The sequence below is a fragment of the Miniopterus schreibersii genome (genome assembly GCF_964146895.1).
Source record: "Miniopterus schreibersii genome assembly, chromosome: 19".
Classification (NCBI taxonomy): Eukaryota; Metazoa; Chordata; class Mammalia; order Chiroptera; family Miniopteridae; genus Miniopterus; species Miniopterus schreibersii.
This window is the reverse complement of record NC_138119.1, coordinates 14,290,475-14,309,066: the sequence shown is the minus strand read 5'-3', so window position 1 is coordinate 14,309,066 and position 18,592 is coordinate 14,290,475. Positions and strand designations below refer to the sequence as shown.

General features: G+C 49.3%; 1 protein-coding gene across 2 annotated transcripts in view; it reads left to right on the top strand.

Moving 5' to 3' along the window:
* IQGAP3 (IQ motif containing GTPase activating protein 3) overlaps positions 1-8,467 on the top strand; it is a 36,561-nt gene extending 28,094 nt beyond the window's left edge. For both annotated transcript variants that reach the window (XM_081121668.1, XM_081121669.1), the window contains exons 28-38: positions 573-657; positions 1,072-1,304; positions 1,659-1,791; positions 1,925-2,027; positions 2,747-2,873; positions 3,917-4,004; positions 4,786-4,998; positions 5,490-5,656; positions 5,941-6,042; positions 6,494-6,602; positions 7,228-8,467. In XM_081121668.1, coding sequence (XP_080977794.1) covers positions 573-657; positions 1,072-1,304; positions 1,659-1,791; positions 1,925-2,027; positions 2,747-2,873; positions 3,917-4,004; positions 4,786-4,998; positions 5,490-5,656; positions 5,941-6,042; positions 6,494-6,602; positions 7,228-7,341 — 1,474 coding nt within the window. In that variant the 3' untranslated portion in view covers positions 7,342-8,467. The remainder of the gene's footprint in view (positions 1-572; positions 658-1,071; positions 1,305-1,658; positions 1,792-1,924; positions 2,028-2,746; positions 2,874-3,916; positions 4,005-4,785; positions 4,999-5,489; positions 5,657-5,940; positions 6,043-6,493; positions 6,603-7,227) is intronic.
* Positions 8,468-18,592: the final 10,125 nt, after the last annotated feature.

Genomic DNA, 18,592 nt, shown 5'->3' with positions numbered 1-18,592 from the left:
TCTTCCAGACCAGGGAAAACCTCTAAAGGGGAAGAAAATGGCCTAAGCTGATATCTCGGGTTAGTGGTAGTCAGGACTGGAGCCCTCCCCCAGCTCGTGGTTGTCCTGGCCTTGCCTCGCCCAGGCCAGGGTCTTCGCAGGTGCTCTGTGACAGCCGACAGGGTTGGCCACCTCGGCGCCTCCCGGGCTGTCCTGGGGCAGGGTTCTAGTGTGAGTGTCAGGCGCCCAAGGTACGGGCTAAAGGTGCCTCTGGAGGAAGGCATGGTAGAACTGGGGTCTGGGGGGCCCCCAAGGGGTACTATGGGGCCAAAGATGAGACTCTCAGGCCAGGTGGGAAACAGAGCCTAGTGGATGAGTGGGCCCTGGTCTTGGGTTATTCACATGAGCAGGAGGGAGGGACAAGGTCCAGAGATGTTTGGAGGAGGGCATCAGAGAGCTGGCTGTAGAGGGCCAGTGCTAATGCTCAGCTCTAGGGTGGCTGAGCCTGGGGAGGGAGAGGCAGGCAGGCACTCATGACCTGAACTCTGGTAGAAATGGGCAGGAACAAAGTACACCAATTGCTTTGTTCACAGCTATGGGATGCGATATGTGGCGAAGGTCCTGAAGATGACTCTGGCAGAGAAGTTCCCTGATGCCATGGAAAACGAAGTCTATAAGGCAAGTGTTGTCTCCTCCCCAACATCCTTGGCTGTCCTTTCCCTAGTGGTGCCTATGAACCCCCAGACTGAGACAAGAGGACAAAAACCCCTGTACTGTAAAAACGCAAGAAGGAAACTTGACCCTGGCTTACCAGCAGGGCTTAAGTGGCAGATGGAAAGGCAGCTGGGACATGAACTGGCAGTGGATAACCCTAGACTTGTCAGGAGATCTGGGTTCTAGTCCCACCTCTTGCTCAAGTTTGCTGTGTGACCTTGAGCAAGTTGCTGTCCTGCTCTAGGTCTTGTTTTCTCTTCTGTTAAATGACAAGGTTGGCCCAGATGGTCCTTTCTAGCCACATGAGCTGGGTGGGTGGGGCCAGGGCTGCCAAGGCAGACCCCAGAGCGCTTCTGAGATGGTCTCCTCTGCCCTCAGGTGGTAGGGAACCTCCTGTACTACCGATTCCTGAACCCAGCCGTGGTGGCCCCTGATGCCTTTGACATTGTGGCCATGGCAGCAGGTGGTGCCCTGGCCACCCCCCAGCGCCACACCTTGGGGGCTGTTGCTCAACTCCTGCAGCTTGCCGCAGCTGGCAAGACCTTCTCTGGGGAGAGCCGGCACCTGCAAGTCTTGAATGACTACCTAGAGGAGACGTACATCAAGTTCAGGTCTAGGGTCCTGGCACCCTGTTTTTCCCTGTCCCCTTTTTCTTATCTTTCATGTCCCACTTTCTCTCTCTGGAATCCATGAGGAAGAGAGGCATGGGGTGAAGAGAATAGTTACTGGGCTGGAGGGGAGATTGTTGGAAGGACTCCCCAGTGGAGAGATAAGAGGACTATTGAAGGAAGAGGTTTGGGGGGAATTGGGAGAGAAGTAGGGCAGGACAGTGGTGGAGCTGAGACTGGAGAGTCAGAGTTGGCTTGAACAGTCACTGGAGAGGGCCAGGGGAAGGGCTGTGGGAACAGAATATGTGGGGGTGCTGACCCACCCCACTCTCTCACATGCTCTCCCTGTGGAGATAGGAGGTTCATCTGCCGAGCCTGCCAGGTACCAGAGCCAGAAGAGCGCTTTGCAATGGACGAGTATTCAGACATGGTGGCTGTGGCTAAACCCGTGGTGTACATCACTGTGGGGGAGCTGGTCAACACACACAGGGTGAGGGGCTGCAACCTGGGTGGGGGCTGGGTAGGTGGATAGGGCTATGGAAGGCCACGCTATGGTGTAGGGTGGACCCTTGAAGGAAGGCCTGGCTCAGACCTTGCATCTCTTTCCTTCCTCCATGCTGCAGCTGCTGCTGGAGCACCAGGACTGGATCGCTCCTGACCACCATGACCCCCTACATGAGCTCCTGGAGGACCTCGGGGAGATGCCCACTATCCATGACCTCATTGGTGCGTGCTGAGGCAGCTGGGGCCTGCAGGGAGAGAGGGACAGGCAGGTGGGCAGGGCATGCTTACATGCCCTCTATAGAGTTTTTGTTCAGTCTGGGATGTGTGCCAGGAAGCTGGTTACACACTCATCCTACCTTTCCCTCTGGTTGGGAGGTGGACACATGGACACAGACTGATATGGAGAGAGTAGACAGACAGTAGAGAGACCCAGTATCATCATATAAATGGCCAATTAAATCACGTGAGATAGCCCTGGCTGGTGTGGCTCAGTTGGGCATTGTCCTGTGCACCAAGAGGTTGCCAGTTAGATTCCCCATCAGGGTATATACCCAGTATTCAGGCTCGATCCCTGCTGGGGGTGTGTGTAGGAGGCAGCCAATCGATGTTTTGCTCAGGATTTCAGGAGTTATGAAATGGGAGGAAGCTTATTACAGGGGTGAAAAGGCCGAACAGAGGTGCTGACAGATAGGAGAGAGCCAGGAGATCCAGGCTCAGGGAGATACAGCCCCCTGCCCTCAGGGCACCCAGGCTGAGGCTGTTGGCGAGTCATGTCTCCAGTAACACACGGGTAGGATCTGTGGGTAACAGCCCTCCCATTGGTGCTCAGGGTTGAAGGCACAGGGTGGTGCCATGAGTCAGTGTGGGAAAGCTTCCTGGAAGAGGGGTGCATGGAGCAGCTTATATTCCATGACCCGCTCCCATTTCTCATCCTACCTTAGGGGGAAATGTAGCTGCAGATGGGAGCATGGATCTGAGCAAGGTAGAAGTGTCCCTGACACTTACCAACAAGTTTGAAGGGCTAGAGACAGATGCGGATGATACCAATGCCCGGAGCCTTCTTCTGAGGTGAGAGTGGCCTTGTCCCCCTGCTGACCTGAGCTTTCCCCCTAAGGCCAATAAAGTGGCCTACACAGAAGTAGCCATTCCACCTTCTTCCTGGGCTCTCCTGTCCTTCAGAAAGTTCTCCCTGAGGCCTAACTGGCATTCCCCTTGCTGCCATCTCAGCTGTTTTCCTTCTGGCAGCCTCAGCTTCTGGTCTGTTGTAGCTGAAGGCAAAGGAATAGATAGGATATTGGCAACAATGATGTTTATGTATTGTTGTACTGTTTATCAAATGCTTTTTTATATGTTATCACTTAACCTTAGTAACAAACTGCGTTACAGTTGAGGAAAGAAGCTAGGGGTTAAGTGACTGCCCAGAGTCCCATGGCCAGTTGTGGTGGAGCTTGTGTTCTAATTCCCTGTTATTGCCAAGTGATGGTCAGGAGATAGGCATGGAGCTTGGTTTCCCCAGTTCTGCAAAGGTGAGGGAGAACTCAGAGGGCTGGGCTGGTCTTTGGGCAGAAGAGGAGCCAAGAGGAGATCGAGCCACCACCTCGATCTCCCTGCCAGCAAGGCAGCCCCTCCTCATTCATTCACGCAGTAAACAAGTGAGCTGCGTGTTCAGCTTTGTCTTGCCATCAAAGGCCTTGCAGCAGGGTGGGGCTAGGGGTGAACGCACAGCCAGAGCCTCCAAGAGGGAGGTGGGTGTCTGGTGCATTAAGAGCTGGGGAGAAGGGACACCTGGGTTGGGAAAGGTCTCACAGAGGAGGAAGTACGTACTTCAGCCGGAGGACTCAAAGGAAGACAGTTTGTGGGAGGACACTGTAGGCAGAGGACACTGAGAGCACAGTATGTTCAGACTGTGGTCTTTCTTTCTGTAGCACAGGGGTCTCCCTCCTGGACTGCGTTCTCCTCACACACACTCCTGCTCGCTCTCTTACCTCCCTAGTGTCCCTGGCAGCCATGATGCTAGGCGGGGTCCACTTCCTGTCAGCTCTCTAGCCAGCCCCACTTCCCGACCCTTCCCCTGCCCCTCACCTCTCCCCATCACCCCCTTCCTCCTGCAGCACCAAGCAGTTGCTGGCTGACATCATGCAGTTCCACCCTGGGGACTCCTTAAAGGAGATGTTGTCCCTCTCGGTGTCCAGCCTACAGGTACTGTCTCATTTGTTTCCACCTCACCCCACCAGCACTGCTGATTCCTTTCTCTCACCCCCACCCCCAGTCTGCTTCACAAGCAGACACCTCTGCTCACCAGAAACGCATAGGCTGAAAAGAGCAGCCTTAGCTGTGGGGAACCTCAGGCTGCAGAATCCTGGGACTCCACCATCCTCCCCACTCCCCACTAAAACAAGAGTGAGCTTTGCAGGGACACCAGCCTCTGATATCAGGTTAGGTGTGGTGGGGGATGTTGCACCAAAGGGCTGGTGCTCAGCAGAGGTTGGTCACTTGAAGGCCCGGAGGCAGGAGAAAGGTAAGTGGGTGGGGAGCCAGGGACAAATTGGGCCAGCTGGAGTGAAGACTAAGCCAATGGTTTCCCAGAGAAAAGGTGGGGACAGCCAGTAGAAGCACGTCCCAACACACAGGACAGGAGGGAAATGTTCCCAAATACCCTGGAGCCATCACAGAGCTCCAGTGTCGGGAAGTCACAGCCAGTGTCTGTCGGAATCCTTTATGCTGTACTTCCATTTGGGCCTCCCTTGGGTCTCTACTCCTCTTGGCCATCCATGGGGCCCTTCTATGTCCATGATATTACACCTTGATGTTCTTCACAAGCCACCCCTGTCTCTTTTCCCCAGAAGCTGGGCTCTGGGATCATGCTACTGATGATACCCTGAAGTGCCCCTTTGTTGCTGGTGCCTCTGGGGCCTGCCCTGGCTTGGGGGCAGAATAGTAGGGCCAGATAGACCCATGAAGCCATTATCTCCCCCCCCAGGAAGCTGCTCACAAGCGGCTGATGTGCCAACGCCAGGCCTATGAGGCACAGAACTCAGAGCCCCTTCGACAACGACGCTCACTGACAGCTGACTCCCTCTTGCCACTGGCAGAGAAGCAAAGGCGCGCCCTGCGGAACCTGCGCCGATTGGAGAGCCTGGGGTTGGTCAGTGCCAGCGATGGCTACCAGGGGCTGGTGGACGAACTGGCCAAGGTAATGACCTGGGCCTGGGATCTGTGTGCTTGTGTGTGTATATGTGTGTGCCTGTGTGTGTACTTGCGTGCATGTGTGCACATGCACATGTGAACATAGTATTGGCACCTCGAGGGCAGTCCTCTCCCTGGGAAGTGCCCACCCCAAGTTGTCACCAGCCAGGGGAAGGCCAATAAAACCCCAGAGGTTCCTACTTGAAAGAAAGGTCTTAAAATTAGTCAGGGAAGGAGATACTTTTGCAACTCTCTTTTACTGAAAATCAAGGAGCCTTGAAACAGTTACTCCTCAGTGGGGAAGGGCCTGAAGACATGATTTGAAGGTTTGGGATAGCATCCTTGAGATTGTCCTCCTCCCAGGAAAATTAGCCTTGAAGTCTCCTCTTCCTGCTTTTCCTGAAGGTACTCGGTGAGTTGTTCTTGGGCCTGGGTCAGGCCCTGAGGCTCTCCTGCCAGGAAGGGCCAACTCTCCCTCCCTTGGTCCCCCAACCCCAGGACATCTGTAACCAGCGCAGGCACCGGCAGCGGCGGAAGGCAGAGCTGGTGAAGCTTCAGGCCACACTCCAAGGCCTGAGCACTAAGACCACCTTCTATGAGGAACAGGGCGACTACTACAGCCAGTACATCCGGGCTTGCCTAGATCACCTGGGCCCTGGCTCCAAGTAGGTGCTGCCTTCATGTGTGACCCCTCACCCTGCCCATGGCGACCTTTGCCCACTCTCTACCAGCTGGGAAAGTGGCATCTCCAGCCCAGCAGGCCCCTTCCTAACTCGGGTCTTTAAATCTCCGTTGCAAAGTCTTGGGCTCAGGTGCAGCCCCTCCTTTATCTCTGACCAGTGAAAAGTCTACCTCAGGGTCTAATTTCTTTTTTACCAGCCACAGAAAGTACAGTCTTTGGTGCTGAAGAGTTTATTGGATTAATTCTCTGGGGCCTTTTTTTAATCAGGAGTTCTGGAAAAGGGAAGAAGCAGCGATCTCTTCATTACACTGCAGCCCAGCTCCTGGAAAAGGGTGTCTTGATGGAAATTGAAGATCTTCCCACCTCTCAGTATGTTTCTTCAGAGGGCAAAATGTCAGGCCCTTCCTGTCCCATTACTTGGGGGTGGAGCCCTGGGCTGGGCACCAGCTAGGAGGGGAGAAGAAGCATGGTTCCTGCCTTGAAGGAGCTGTTAGAATGATGGGGAGGACAGGACATCTCCAGACAAAAAGTTAAGGACAGTGGGCATAGTCTGGCGCAGTTCTAGACACCCCAAGGCAGAGGATGCTGGGAAAGATTCTCAGAGGAGAGAACACCTGAATGGGCCAGGCAGACAGATGTGAGGTAGTGAGCAGAAGTAAAATTGGGAGAAGACAGAGCCGGGCCCTGAGAGTGATAGAGGGGAAGTCTGGGCTCTGGGTGGCACACGGAACTGCCCAGGATGAGGGGCAATGGGTAGAGAAGAGTGTGACTCACCCTGGAAAGGGGCAGTAGTCCCCATTTTGAATCCTGTTCCTGATAGCTTCAGAAATGTGATCTTTGACATCACTCTTGGAGATGAGGCGGGAAAGTTCGAAGTAAATGCCAAGTTCCTGGGTGTGGACATGGAGCGATTTCAGCTTCACTATCAGGTGAGAGGACACTCATGAGCCCTCAAGACACCTGCCAGGCTTTAGGTGCCAGCCTCATGACAATAGGCTGACCTCAGATCACATCAGCTCTGTTCCTCACACAATCAGCATTGTCTGTTTCTGAAGAAAAGGGTGAGTGAGGGTCTTTACAGACCCTGCTGCCGAGCATCGGGAGAATGGCATGGGCTGGCAGTGTCAGAAGTAGGATTAATATTTGAAGCCCTCTCGCAGGTCAGGGACTTTACACGTTACCTCGTTTAATCCTCTCCACAGCTCTGAAGCATTAGGCCTGTTTCACAGGCCCTGAGGCTAAAAGGTTGAGAAGCGAGCCAAAGCCAGAGGCTGTTCAGGAAAGCGGTGACTTTAAATCCAAATCTTTTTGCTCTGCTATTTTGCCTTTTGAATGAGAAAACTGATTTCAGGCCCTAGTTCTGCTTGAATTGACGTTTGGTCAAGTCTCTGTACCTCTCCCTTGGCCTTAGTTTCCTCATCTGTGAAGTGGGGTTGCAGTGCCCCGTTGCAGTGGCTGCTGGATGACTGTGTAAAGCTCCAAGATGTTTTACACACTGGCTGGGCCGGTGAAGAACACTTACACTCTCCTCCCCGCCTCTTCCCTTTCTCCTAGGACCTCCTGCAGCTCCAATACGAGGGTGTGGCTGTCATGAAGCTCTTCAATAAGGCCAAGGTCAATGTCAACCTTCTCATATTCCTCCTCAACAAGAAATTCTTGCGGAAGTGACGGAGGCAGTGGGTGCCACCCAAGCCCTTATCTCGCTGGATGCTTTTCTTAACACTATTTGCTTCCCTGCAGACACCCAGAGCTCAGAACTGGGCAAGGCTCAAGGAGCCTTCACCCTTTCCCTAGCTGGAAGGAGTTTATTTGTCTACTTGACCACAAGCAGGGTCTCTAATTGGCTAACGTCAGCCTTGCCCCAGAGTCTGGCTGTGCGACTTTTAAGTCCCAGAACCCCATGGTTTTCCAGCTAGATGGTAGGGCATGAACCTAGGTGGGGTAGAACCCTGCCCTTTGGCCTGGGAAGGCAACTGCACTTGTGTCTGCTGCTGCCCTCCCATGGTCACCCCAATATTATATGCACTGCACTTGCAGCCTTATCTCCCTCTCCTTTCCCTGCAAACCCTAAGGCCAGGGCCAGGCTCCCTGTCCCTACTCCCATTTCATCAGCAGTGGGTGTTCCTGCCCTGCTGAAGCCCAGGCCACTCTGCTGCTACGACGCCTCACACCCTCCAGCCCCTCACCCTCACACCCAGGGGAGGCAGACAGTACCCTCTAATGTCCATGTGGGGTTGTGGCACTGTTATCCTCCATAGTGGCATAGGCAAGCTGACCCTCCCTTAACCACAAATCCCATTCCTTTGTTGATGGTCTGTTTTATATGTGGATCACCAGGATATTTATTCTCTCCCCCAGCCTTATACTTTGGATCATGGTTTTAATTCTTTAATCTTTTTGAACTTAGAGAGTTCTCATTTCCCTTATTCAAACTAATATTTATGCTAATCTTTTATACCTTGTATTTAAAGTCACCTTAGATCACTCCAGTAAATTCAATTAAAAAAATAAAGACTTAGGATGAAAACCTGAAAAAATAAAGTCACCTTAGGTGAAGGGCAGTAAGATTCCCACTCACGTTTAAGACCTCGTTTCAGCTTCAGATGGTACAGAGAGTGGCCTTTCCCTTTTCTCTTTCACCCTCAGGACTTGTACCTTAGAGCTGACTCTTCCGAGGCAATTTTGATAGATCTGCAGTCTTGTCTCTGCCTCTGTCTCTCTTGACCCCACATATACCAACTTCCTGTCCCTGTTGCCCTTCTGTTTAATTTTAATAAAAGCAGCTATTACCTCACATCAGTTGTTAACCCCTTATTTCATCTGCAGAGCAGGCCTCCACAGTCTTGGACAGATCTTTCCTGAGAGAGCTGGGGAGCCCTTCCTCCAGCCTTCCCAAGCCCCTGCCTGCCTCCCATGTGGGACCACTCTGCCCGTCTGAGCTTGTAAAAGCTTAATGAGATGTGGCATTTATGCCTCTCCTCCCTCCCCAGGGGACAGAGAGGAGGAGGAAGGAATTCTTAGGTTTCTATTCTGTGTTTATCAGCCACTCTGAAGACTAAAGCCAAGAAGAGGAGAAACCAGTCCGGACTCTATCCCACCCATTTTACACACATTTCCAGCAGGTTCTTTTCCTAAGCTGTGGGTGATGATGCCAGAGGTGCTCGAGCAGCACAAAATCCCCCTTTCGTGAGGAAAGCTGCCCTCCTTCCCTCTCTGCTTCCTAAAGGAGGGGACAGGGCAGCCCCTGTTGGGCCCCTGCAAGTTTGTCTGCTGAAGTCTGCCTCCCTGCACTCCATTCCTTTATGTCACTCAGGACTTGTCTTGCTGTCACATTCAATCTCAGTCACATCCTTTCCCCCTCTTAACATGTCACAGCAAAGACTTCAAGTACCACCTTGCTCTGGGTGACAGTGATACATCCCAGTGGATCCAGATTTCTGCACGTGATCAGTCATTAAAAATCTCACACCGAATAACTCCAGCATTATCCCACTGTGACGCTCCCCCATGATCACATGATCTGGGCCCCATATAGCACATACACGAATGTCACAATAGCTACTATTATTGAGGGCCTGCCATGGGGTGGGATATTTACATATATTTACTCCTCACAACTCTACAAAGGTTTGTGGTCACTATCTTTGTTTAATATAAGGCAACTGAGGTAAGTGGGGTTGGATAACTGCCCAAGGTTACACAGCTGGTAAGGGGCAGAACAGGGCTTTACATTCAGGCCCACCCACTCAGAATCTATATTCCCCGGCATTTTCCTCTTCCTGCAGCCCACTCTTTCAAGCCTGCCCCAACCCCTCCACTGTGATTGTTCCTGATGAGCTTCAGTTTATCAGTGTCCTTTCCTAACCTTCAGTGCTCAATCTGAGATACAGGCACTTGGCTCCTGCGGGTGGGAGTATACACTAGTGCAACAGCCTCTTTGGAGGACAGTTTGGCGAGAGAAAAAATGTAAGTGCAGGGTGCCAACCATTCAATGGGGAAAGACTAGTCTTTGCCAGATGGTGCTGGGATAACTGGATATCCACATGAAAGAATGAAGTTGGACCCCTACCTCACCATATACAAACATAGATCACAGATCAAATTAAACTAATTAAAATGGATCACAGACCTAAATGGAAGAGCTAAAACTATAAAACTCAGAAGAAAACATAGACACGAATTTTTATGACTTTGAATTAGGCAGTGGTTTCCTAGGACACCAAAACACAAATGACAAAAGAAAAATTAGATAAATTGGACTTTATCAAAGTTAAGAACTTGTGCTTCAAAGAATACCCTCAAGAGAATGAAAAAACACAGAATAGGAGAAAACATTTACAAATCATATATCTGATTAGGGACTTATATCCAAAATGTATGAGCTAAACAAAAAGACAAGGCAATTAAATGAGCAAAGAATTTGGATAGCCATTTCTCAAAAGAAGATATGTGAATGGCTAATAAGCACATGAAGAAATGCTCAACATCATTAGTCATTAGCAAATGCAAATTAAGTCACGAGAAACCACTTTATCCCTTTAAGGATAGCTAAAGTAAAACAGATATGTGTCGGTGAGAATGCAGAGAGATTACAATTTATACAGCGGTGGGCAAAAGTAGGTTTACAGTTGCCTCGTGCCATCCTTTTGAGTTAATAAAGCTATTACAACAGTCATAACCTGCATGACTTTTTCCATACGAACAACTGCAAACCTACTTTTGCCCACCCGGAGCCCAGGCTGATGGAGGAACTACCATCTTGTAGCTGCACCATCGGGAACAGATACGTTAGGGAAAGAAGGAGCAGAGAATCAATCACGTGGGATTTTTGTTGCCAAATGTGGACGTGACACGCTACACTTCCACTCACGTTTTGTTGGCCCAAACTAGTCACATAGCCCCACCTAACTGCAAGGGAGCTGGGAAATGTAGTAGCGTGAATGGAGTTTTTGGTGGGTGCCTGCCACACCTGGTATGACACCTACAAGGCCATGCAGGATGTGTCTTTCCACACCTTACCTCTAACGCCTTTTCTCCAGGAGCCACATGGCTTCCCCAGTTGCCTCTTTCAAGTCGTCACTGAGATGTTTCTCAATGAAACTTCTCCTGATCACCCTGTTAATCGCAGCCCACCCCTCATTCCTCCCCTTCGCTGTGCTGTCCCTCATTCTGCTCTGCCTTTTCCCAAAGCACAAGTTCTGACACTCACGCACCTGTCTCTCTCTCCCTGCCAGGCTGTCAGCTCCATGAGGGCACTGATCTACGCTTGCTTTGTTTAATGATGGAGCCCAAGTACCTCCGATAGTGCCTGGCACACAGTACAGGGCACTTAATCAATATTTGTTGAAAGACTAAATTTTTAAAAATACTTGGTGCTGGCAAAGTTGTAGTAAGACTACCACTTCTATGCCTTCTTAGTGGGACTATAAATCGGTACAATACAGTTTTAAATAAACTTTTAATTTTGGAACAGTTTTAAATTTCCAGGGAAGTTGCAGAAACAGTGCAGAGAGTTTCTGTACGCTCTGTACCCAGTTTCCCTAAGGTGAACATCTTACATTTGTCAAAACTAAGTAATGAATATTAACATATGTTAACCAAGCCCCAGACTTTATTCCATTTTTCAATTAAAGGCCTCTTTTCTGTGCCAGGATCTAGTCCAAGGTACCACGTTGCATTTGGCAATCCGTATATTCCTTTTGGAGAAAGGGGCCGTCTTATGCAACACTTGAAAAGGCAAATGAGAAGTTCTGCAAGCCCCAGCAAGGGCAGGTTTGTGTTCATGTGCAAGAGCCCGGCTGAGTTTCCTCCTGGACCCTGGACCACTGGCCCAGCAGGGCCAACCACTTTTTTCTCCCCTTCTGAGAACTTTCTTCCTGTTATTGGTACAGATTCTCTGGAGGACATTAGACCACATGTAAAAAGATCCTGTATAAAGTGCTTACTCTTTGATGCAGTAACTTCCCTTCTAGAAATACAGTCCAAGGAAACAAACACGGGCATAAAGATTTAGGTGCAAGGACGAATCAGGAAGGAATCCGTGTAAATGACAAACTTCAGTGCTGAAGAAGTTCAGCAAGTAGGGATTTGTTGGGAGATGCTGAGTAGCACTCAGGGCTATAAGGAATGAGATGATTTGACCTGGGAAAGATGACATGCTAACCCTTCTGGGGGATTCCAGTGCCAGAAACTGGTGGCCATCTCTCCAGGGTGCTGCCAGCTGGTGACTCAGGTCCAACTGGCTTCCCTTCCTGGATGCTGCCTTCAGAATTCAAATTCCCATGGTAGAGGGGAAAGGAGTCTAGTGTCTGCACCAGAGTCCTGAGCCCAAGGTCTGGTCCGTGGGAGGCAGACTCCGCCAACCATTAACTCCACCAGTCACGTGGAGGGAAGGAGGGTCAGCTCCCTAGAGAAAGAGACCCAAAGAAAACAATGCCACGAAGGCTTTGCAACACAGCATTCTTTTATATATGAAAACTTAAACCACCTAGATAGTGGGTGAATTAATTAAATTTATGGTATATCCCAGTTAATATGGGAAAATGTTTACAATGTTAACTGGGGAAAATGCTGGTTACAAAATAATATGCATAGGATGATTCTGGTTACAAATATGATTGGAAGAAAATATATGAAAATGTTCCAAATGGTTATTTTGTGATGGTATTATGAATTATTTTTACCTTTTTTTGCTTTTTAAATGTTTTCTGAATCTTCTATAATTAATATGTATTATAACCAGGAAAAAAAGTTTAAAAAAATATTTTATTTTTATTGATTTCAGAGAGAGGAAGGGAGAGGGAGAGAGAAATAGAAACAGCAGTGATGAGTCATTGATCTGCTGCCTCCTGCACGCCCCCTGCTGGGGATTGAGCCCCAAACCCAGGCATCTGCCCTGACTGAGAATCCAACTGCCATCTCCTGGATCCTATGTCAATGCTCAACCACTGAGCTATGCTGGCTGGGCTGAAAAACAATTTTGTAAAGTTCCTGCTCTTTGATATAGTGATTTCTGTTCTAGCACTCTATTCTAAGGAGACAATTAAAAATGTAAATAAAGATCTTGTACCTAAAGATATCCATTACAGAATTATTTATAATAGTAAAAATGGAAAACAACTTCAATATTGTAGGAATGTTAAATACAGTAAATATGTGGGCTTTATTATAGACATCAATGCTTTGAAGAAATTTTAAAGACATGGAAAAATGATTTATGGGTAAGGAATAAAGAGGAAACCGACATTGCATGTACTGTACGATCGCACCTATTCAACAGTGTTCATTCTTATGTCACATATCTAAACATATGCCCTCTAGAACAGTTCTCCAACTGTCTACAGCAAAGAATGACTTTTTAAAATTTCAATCTGTTATGAACTAATATTTCTGTGAAATAGAACCACTAGTTACTAGAAAAAAGAAATGGAAAAGACCTATAAAATACACTCATTTTTTTCACATTCAATTCAGGAGTAAAATGACTGGCAACTGGCTGGAAATTGCTAAGTGCTTGCTCTCAGTTTCTGCATGTGTCTGGTGGCAGACCAGGAACAGCTTGTGGATCCTACTCCAAGCAGTGCTGCTGCAACACAAGGCACACACCACTCATCCCTGTGGCTCATACCTCAGTTCTAGAGCCAAAGTGTGTGTTGGCTTTCCTTTCCAAAAGGTTAATATAAGCTCATTGTAATAAGAGCACAGAAAAGCTACTTCCCCTCATTGCTACTCCCCAAACCACTGCCAAGTTTCTTGTGTATCATTCCAAACAACATGTACATTGACAGCTTTTCACATCGGTACACACAGACCTAGCTCATCATAGCGAGCATTCCATTGGGTGGCTGCCCTACTAAGGTCATTGCCATTGCAAACAATACTGCCATAAATACTCCAGAGCTCTGTGTTCTCTTATCCAGGGATAACCATAAGAAAAATGCCTTGCTCGGGATGTGCAGATACTTAAAAAAAATAACAGCTTTATTGAAATACAATTCACGTACCCTAAAATCCACCCTTTTAAAGTATACAATCGAGTGCTTTTTACTGTATTTACAGAGTTGCACAGCCATCACCACTATTACAGAGCATTTTCATCACTGCAAAGGAAAACCCACACCCATTAGCAACCACTCTCCATTCTCTCTTTTTCCCAGGCTCTGGTAACTGCTAATTTACTTTATGGGCCTACATATTTGCCTATCCTGGACATTTGGTGTAAATGGAATCATACCATATGTGACCTTTTGTGTCTGGCTTTCAGTTAGCAGAATGCTTTCAACGTTCTTCCACGTGGTAGCATATATCAGCATTTCATTCCTTTTAAAAAATTGTATAATGTTTTTTCCTTTAAAAACATTAAAAAATTTTTTTCAATTGCAATTGTCATTCAATATTATATTAGTTTCAGGTGTACAGCACAGTGATTAGACCTTTATATACTTTTTGAAGTGATCCCCCAATATGCCTAATACCAACTTAGCCCATCTGCCCTGACGCAGAAGGATTTCACTTTTACTTTGTGTTAACTGAGTCAATTGTTGTTAATTGGAAAAATGCAAGAGCATCGTTCTTTAGTTTTAATTTTTTTGATAATTAGTAAGTGTAGCCGATTATATTTTCTAAGATGGCCATACCAAAGCCTGCCATCCCCCATGCTCTTTTTATCGCAGCATTGCCACCTCTACATCTCATCCCACTGGAAGGTCTTCAGGGCCAATAACACGCACGGAGCTGGCATCTCCTGTGCTAGCAGTGCCTTCTGGAATTACCTCCTGAAGGACCTGCCTGGCTTTTCTCGAGGAGGTGTCGCTCTTTTCAGAAATACATCTGGGGTGGTTAACTTGGTTTGTTGTTGTTTTCATCATAGATTTGCTTGTAAGCAGATAATGCACCATGAGCATTCCTCCCTGTTAAAGAAAACCTTTCAGGGTTGGGGTTCATGTTTTCAAACGTTTATTTCTTAAGGTTTCATTTTTTTAAAAAGATTTTTAATTGATTTTTAGAGAGAGAGGAAGGGAGAGGGAAAGAGAGAGAGAGAAGCATGGGTGTGAGAGAAAAACATCAGCCAGCTGCCTCCTCCATGACCCTTACTGGGGATCGAGCCTGCAACCCGGGCATGTGCCCTGACCGGGAACCAAGGCAGCAGCCTTTTCAGTGCATGGGGCGACGCTCACCCCTCCAGTATCCCTGTGACCACACAGTCAGGGTTCTCTTCCCGGGCAACAGTGAAATCACTTTCTCCCTTCACCTTCACTGGGTGCAGGCAGGCCTGCCTGCACCCCACAACCACTGCTTGTTGCGTGAATATGAACATGCTCTTTAACCTCTCTGCCCTTCACTTTCCTCATCTGTAAAATGAGGGGCTAATTCTATGTCGGGTGCTCTATTGTATGATAGTGAAAATAGTGTGTAAAATGCTTTTCCGAGTGCCTGGCATAGAGCAGGGATAAAGCCCCGGCTGGGTAGCTCAGTTGGTTAGAGTGCTGTCCCCAAACGCCAGGGCTGCAGGTTCGATCCCCGGTCAGAGCACATACAAGAAACAACCAATGATGCATTAGTAAGTGGAACAACACATCAGTGTTTCTCTCTCTCTCCTTTCCCTTCTCTCTAAAAAAGACAATAAAATAAAAATAAATAAATAAAAATAAAGCAGGGATGAAAACAAAACAAGCTTCTATCCTTTTTATCCCCAATTTCTTCTTTTTCTCAATGGTCAGGCCTAAGGCAGCCTCTCGTTGGCCTGTGTCGTCTCAGCAACACAGTCCTCCAGGGAGGCCTGGAGTGTGTGAGATGGAGGGCTTGCAGCTGCCCACCCCTTACTGAGAGGAGGGGGCTGACGTAAGGTCCCCTGTGGAGCTGGGGACCTTACCAGGATAGACGGCAAGAAGTTATCAACCAGTATGTGCAACACACGTGCGAGTGGAGAGTCTGGTGAGAGAACTGGAGCCTGCTGGGGCTCCAGGGGGCAGACTGGCACTACCCAGGAGGGGCTAGGTGTGGGCCACCACAGTGCACACCCCTCGTCACTTCCCTAACATCCTATCATAGGTGCCCGATAAGTGCTTGTTGAATGAAAGTGCTCTTTCTGAATAGGGGCTGAGCCAACGGGAAGAGAGTGGTGATGGCTCTGTGTCAACGCTGACTGGACCCAAGCTGCTTCGGTTGGAGAAGCAGTTGGGTGGGTGACAGGGCTCAAAGGAGAAAGAATAGTCTTTCCTGTGTCAGTCTCCAGTCAACCCAAAAAACAAATTTAAAATAATAGAATAAAAATAATGAAATACAGCCTTGGCCAGGGTTGTTAAACGGTTAGTTAGAGCATGGTCCCAATATGCCAAGGTTGCAGGTTCAATCCCGGGTAGGGCACATACAAGAAGCAACTAATGAATGCATAAATCAGTGGAACAACCATTCGATGTCTGTCTCTCTCTCTAAAACCAATAAATAAAATTTTAAAAAATAAAAATAATGAAATACAGTGGAGAACTTCAGCTTTGCAAACACAGACATCAGGACGAATGTGGAGCCCTGCTGCCCGACTGCTTCTCCTCTGACTAGGAGGCTGGAGAGGTTACAACCAGCTTCCCATCAAGCTGCTACCTTCAGGCCTTTGCATTTCCACAGAGGCTCCTACCTTTTAGCAGATGGGGCAGGTTCTGGACCCTCCTATCACCCTGTGAAAGATGCTTAACCTGGTCTTTCGTCCCCTAGCCGCTGCCCTGCCAATCCTCAGAGAGACAGTGTGATGAGTGTCACACAGGCATGTTCACAGTCACAGCATTCTGGAGAAGGACCACACACTTACTCATTAACATGCCTACTCAGTGATGGAGACACCTCTCTTCTGTAACTGTCACGAGGAGGATGGGAGAGGGAGCCTTGAGCTCTGTCCACCCTGCTTCTTTATATCTTCCTGCCTCCCCCATATTAGAGGTGCCAGGGCCCCCTCCTATGCCCTCCAGGTACACAGACTGGTTGCTTAGCGATGGTGTGCCTCTTCCCAGACCTCGGCAACTTCCCTTGAAGCTCTAGTAGTAGCTGAATCAGGGAGAGCCAGGCTGGACCTACAGGAGCTGCTGCTGTTGCTGACAGGGAATGCATGGGAACAAGCCCCCAAATAGGCCCAAATGTGAAACCCAATGTTCCTTTTTAACACTCAGGACCCACACTAACTCTCAGAAAGTCCTGCCATGCTCCCCTGTCCTCAGCTTCTGCAAGACTGCTGGCTCCCCTCCCACATTGCGCTTCTCACCCCACGCGTCTGCCCTTCTCTCTGCCCTGGAGCTCAGGATCTGCCCCTGGGGTCTCTCTTCTTGGGGCTCAAGGCCCTTCGTCCTTTTGTGCGTACTGTAACTCCACATCTATGTGTCTGTCTCTGGGGTTCTGTGACTGTCCCAGCCTCTCTTTGCCTCCTCCTGCTCAGACTATATAACTTCCAGGCTCCCTTTCACTAACACAATCCCTTACTCACCACCTCCAAGGGCCAGGACCCCATGTTGCCATAGCAACCATGATCACACCCCTAGTTACCATCTTTCTAGGAAAAGCCTGTGGTGGGAGGGGGTCACAGAAGAGGCCCTTAGGGGAATCCTGCTTTCCTCACTTAGCCTGCCCTGGACTTTAGCTTCAATGGAAACCGACCTCAGACGTTCAGCAAACAAGAGCACTAGGCTCAGAAAAGGAAGCAGGTCCTTCCTGCTGCCTCCTCTCCACCTCCTCAGTGACAAGATCAGAGCCTTCAGAAGAAGCTCCTAAAGAGGCTCACACCTGTGACTGATGTCAGGAACCTGCCTGCCCCCAGAACAGTGCTCGCAGCCCCCAGCCAACAGTGCCCTCCAATCTCCCTGTCTGCGTCCCCTGTCAACCTCTTTTCCTACACTCCCTGCCACCCCACTTCCTTAGTCCTTGATGCTTGGGTCTGACAATTAATTGTCTCTGAGTTAAGAACCAGGACAAGAAAGCAGTCAACAAAGGGACAGCTGAGAGGAAAGACAGTGTGAAGGCACATGGGGTGGAGCCCAGCTCCCAGGCAGGACGGGTTTGGAAGGACACTGAAAGGAGGGCATGAGGGAAGCTTGGGGACGGGTGGTCTAGATTCTGCCTTCTAGCACAGGGAGCAGGCACACAGCAGATGGAACAGAGGAGGCAGGAGGCCGGACCAAGTGACCTCACCCAAACCCTGTTGTCCGCAGCTATTGCAACCTGGCGAGACTCCCAGCTCTCCTGGGTCCCCAAGTAGGAGAGCTTTTTATAGTTCACTCCCCAACTTGGGTTTGAATAATTAAACAAGATGGACAGAAATAGCAACCTGACGGCAAAGGCAGTTATTTTGGGGTTTTCTGGAACACAGAGTGCTCCTGGGCAGCACCCCACCCCTGCAGGGGGTGGAGCCAGCATCAAGGCTGATGGGAGATTTTTGTGGGGAAAACCCACCCTGCATCTCCCTCCTAACCCCACCCGGTACCCTGGCCCCTGGGAGTTTCTCACCGCTTCTTTCTGGTCTTCAAGGAAGGAGAGGGCTCTCACTATCTCTTGCTCATAGCTCCTCTCCTGGCAGGAAGGCCCTTCTGTTGTCTGTCAGCCCTTCTACTTCAGAGATGGGGACAGATATTGACAATGAGATCAACAAGCAGCTGCAAGACAGGCTGAACCAGGACGAGGTGGCTACTGATCCTCTGGCCAAGAAGTTGGAATCAGGTTTAAGAGGTGTTGTGCCTCCTGCCCCCACTATAACTCTTGGGATGCCGTGGAGGGAATGAAGGAGGGGGTGGGGGTGGCAGGCAGAGCTGCAGAAAGGAATTGGTGGGGGGACAGACTAGGCTCCGGAGAAGAAAAGGCCAGAGATGGATTCTTGTCTGACTGAAGAACTCTGAAGAGGCAAGAAGCTCCTCTCTTCCTGCTCCCTTTTAGTGTCCTGTGT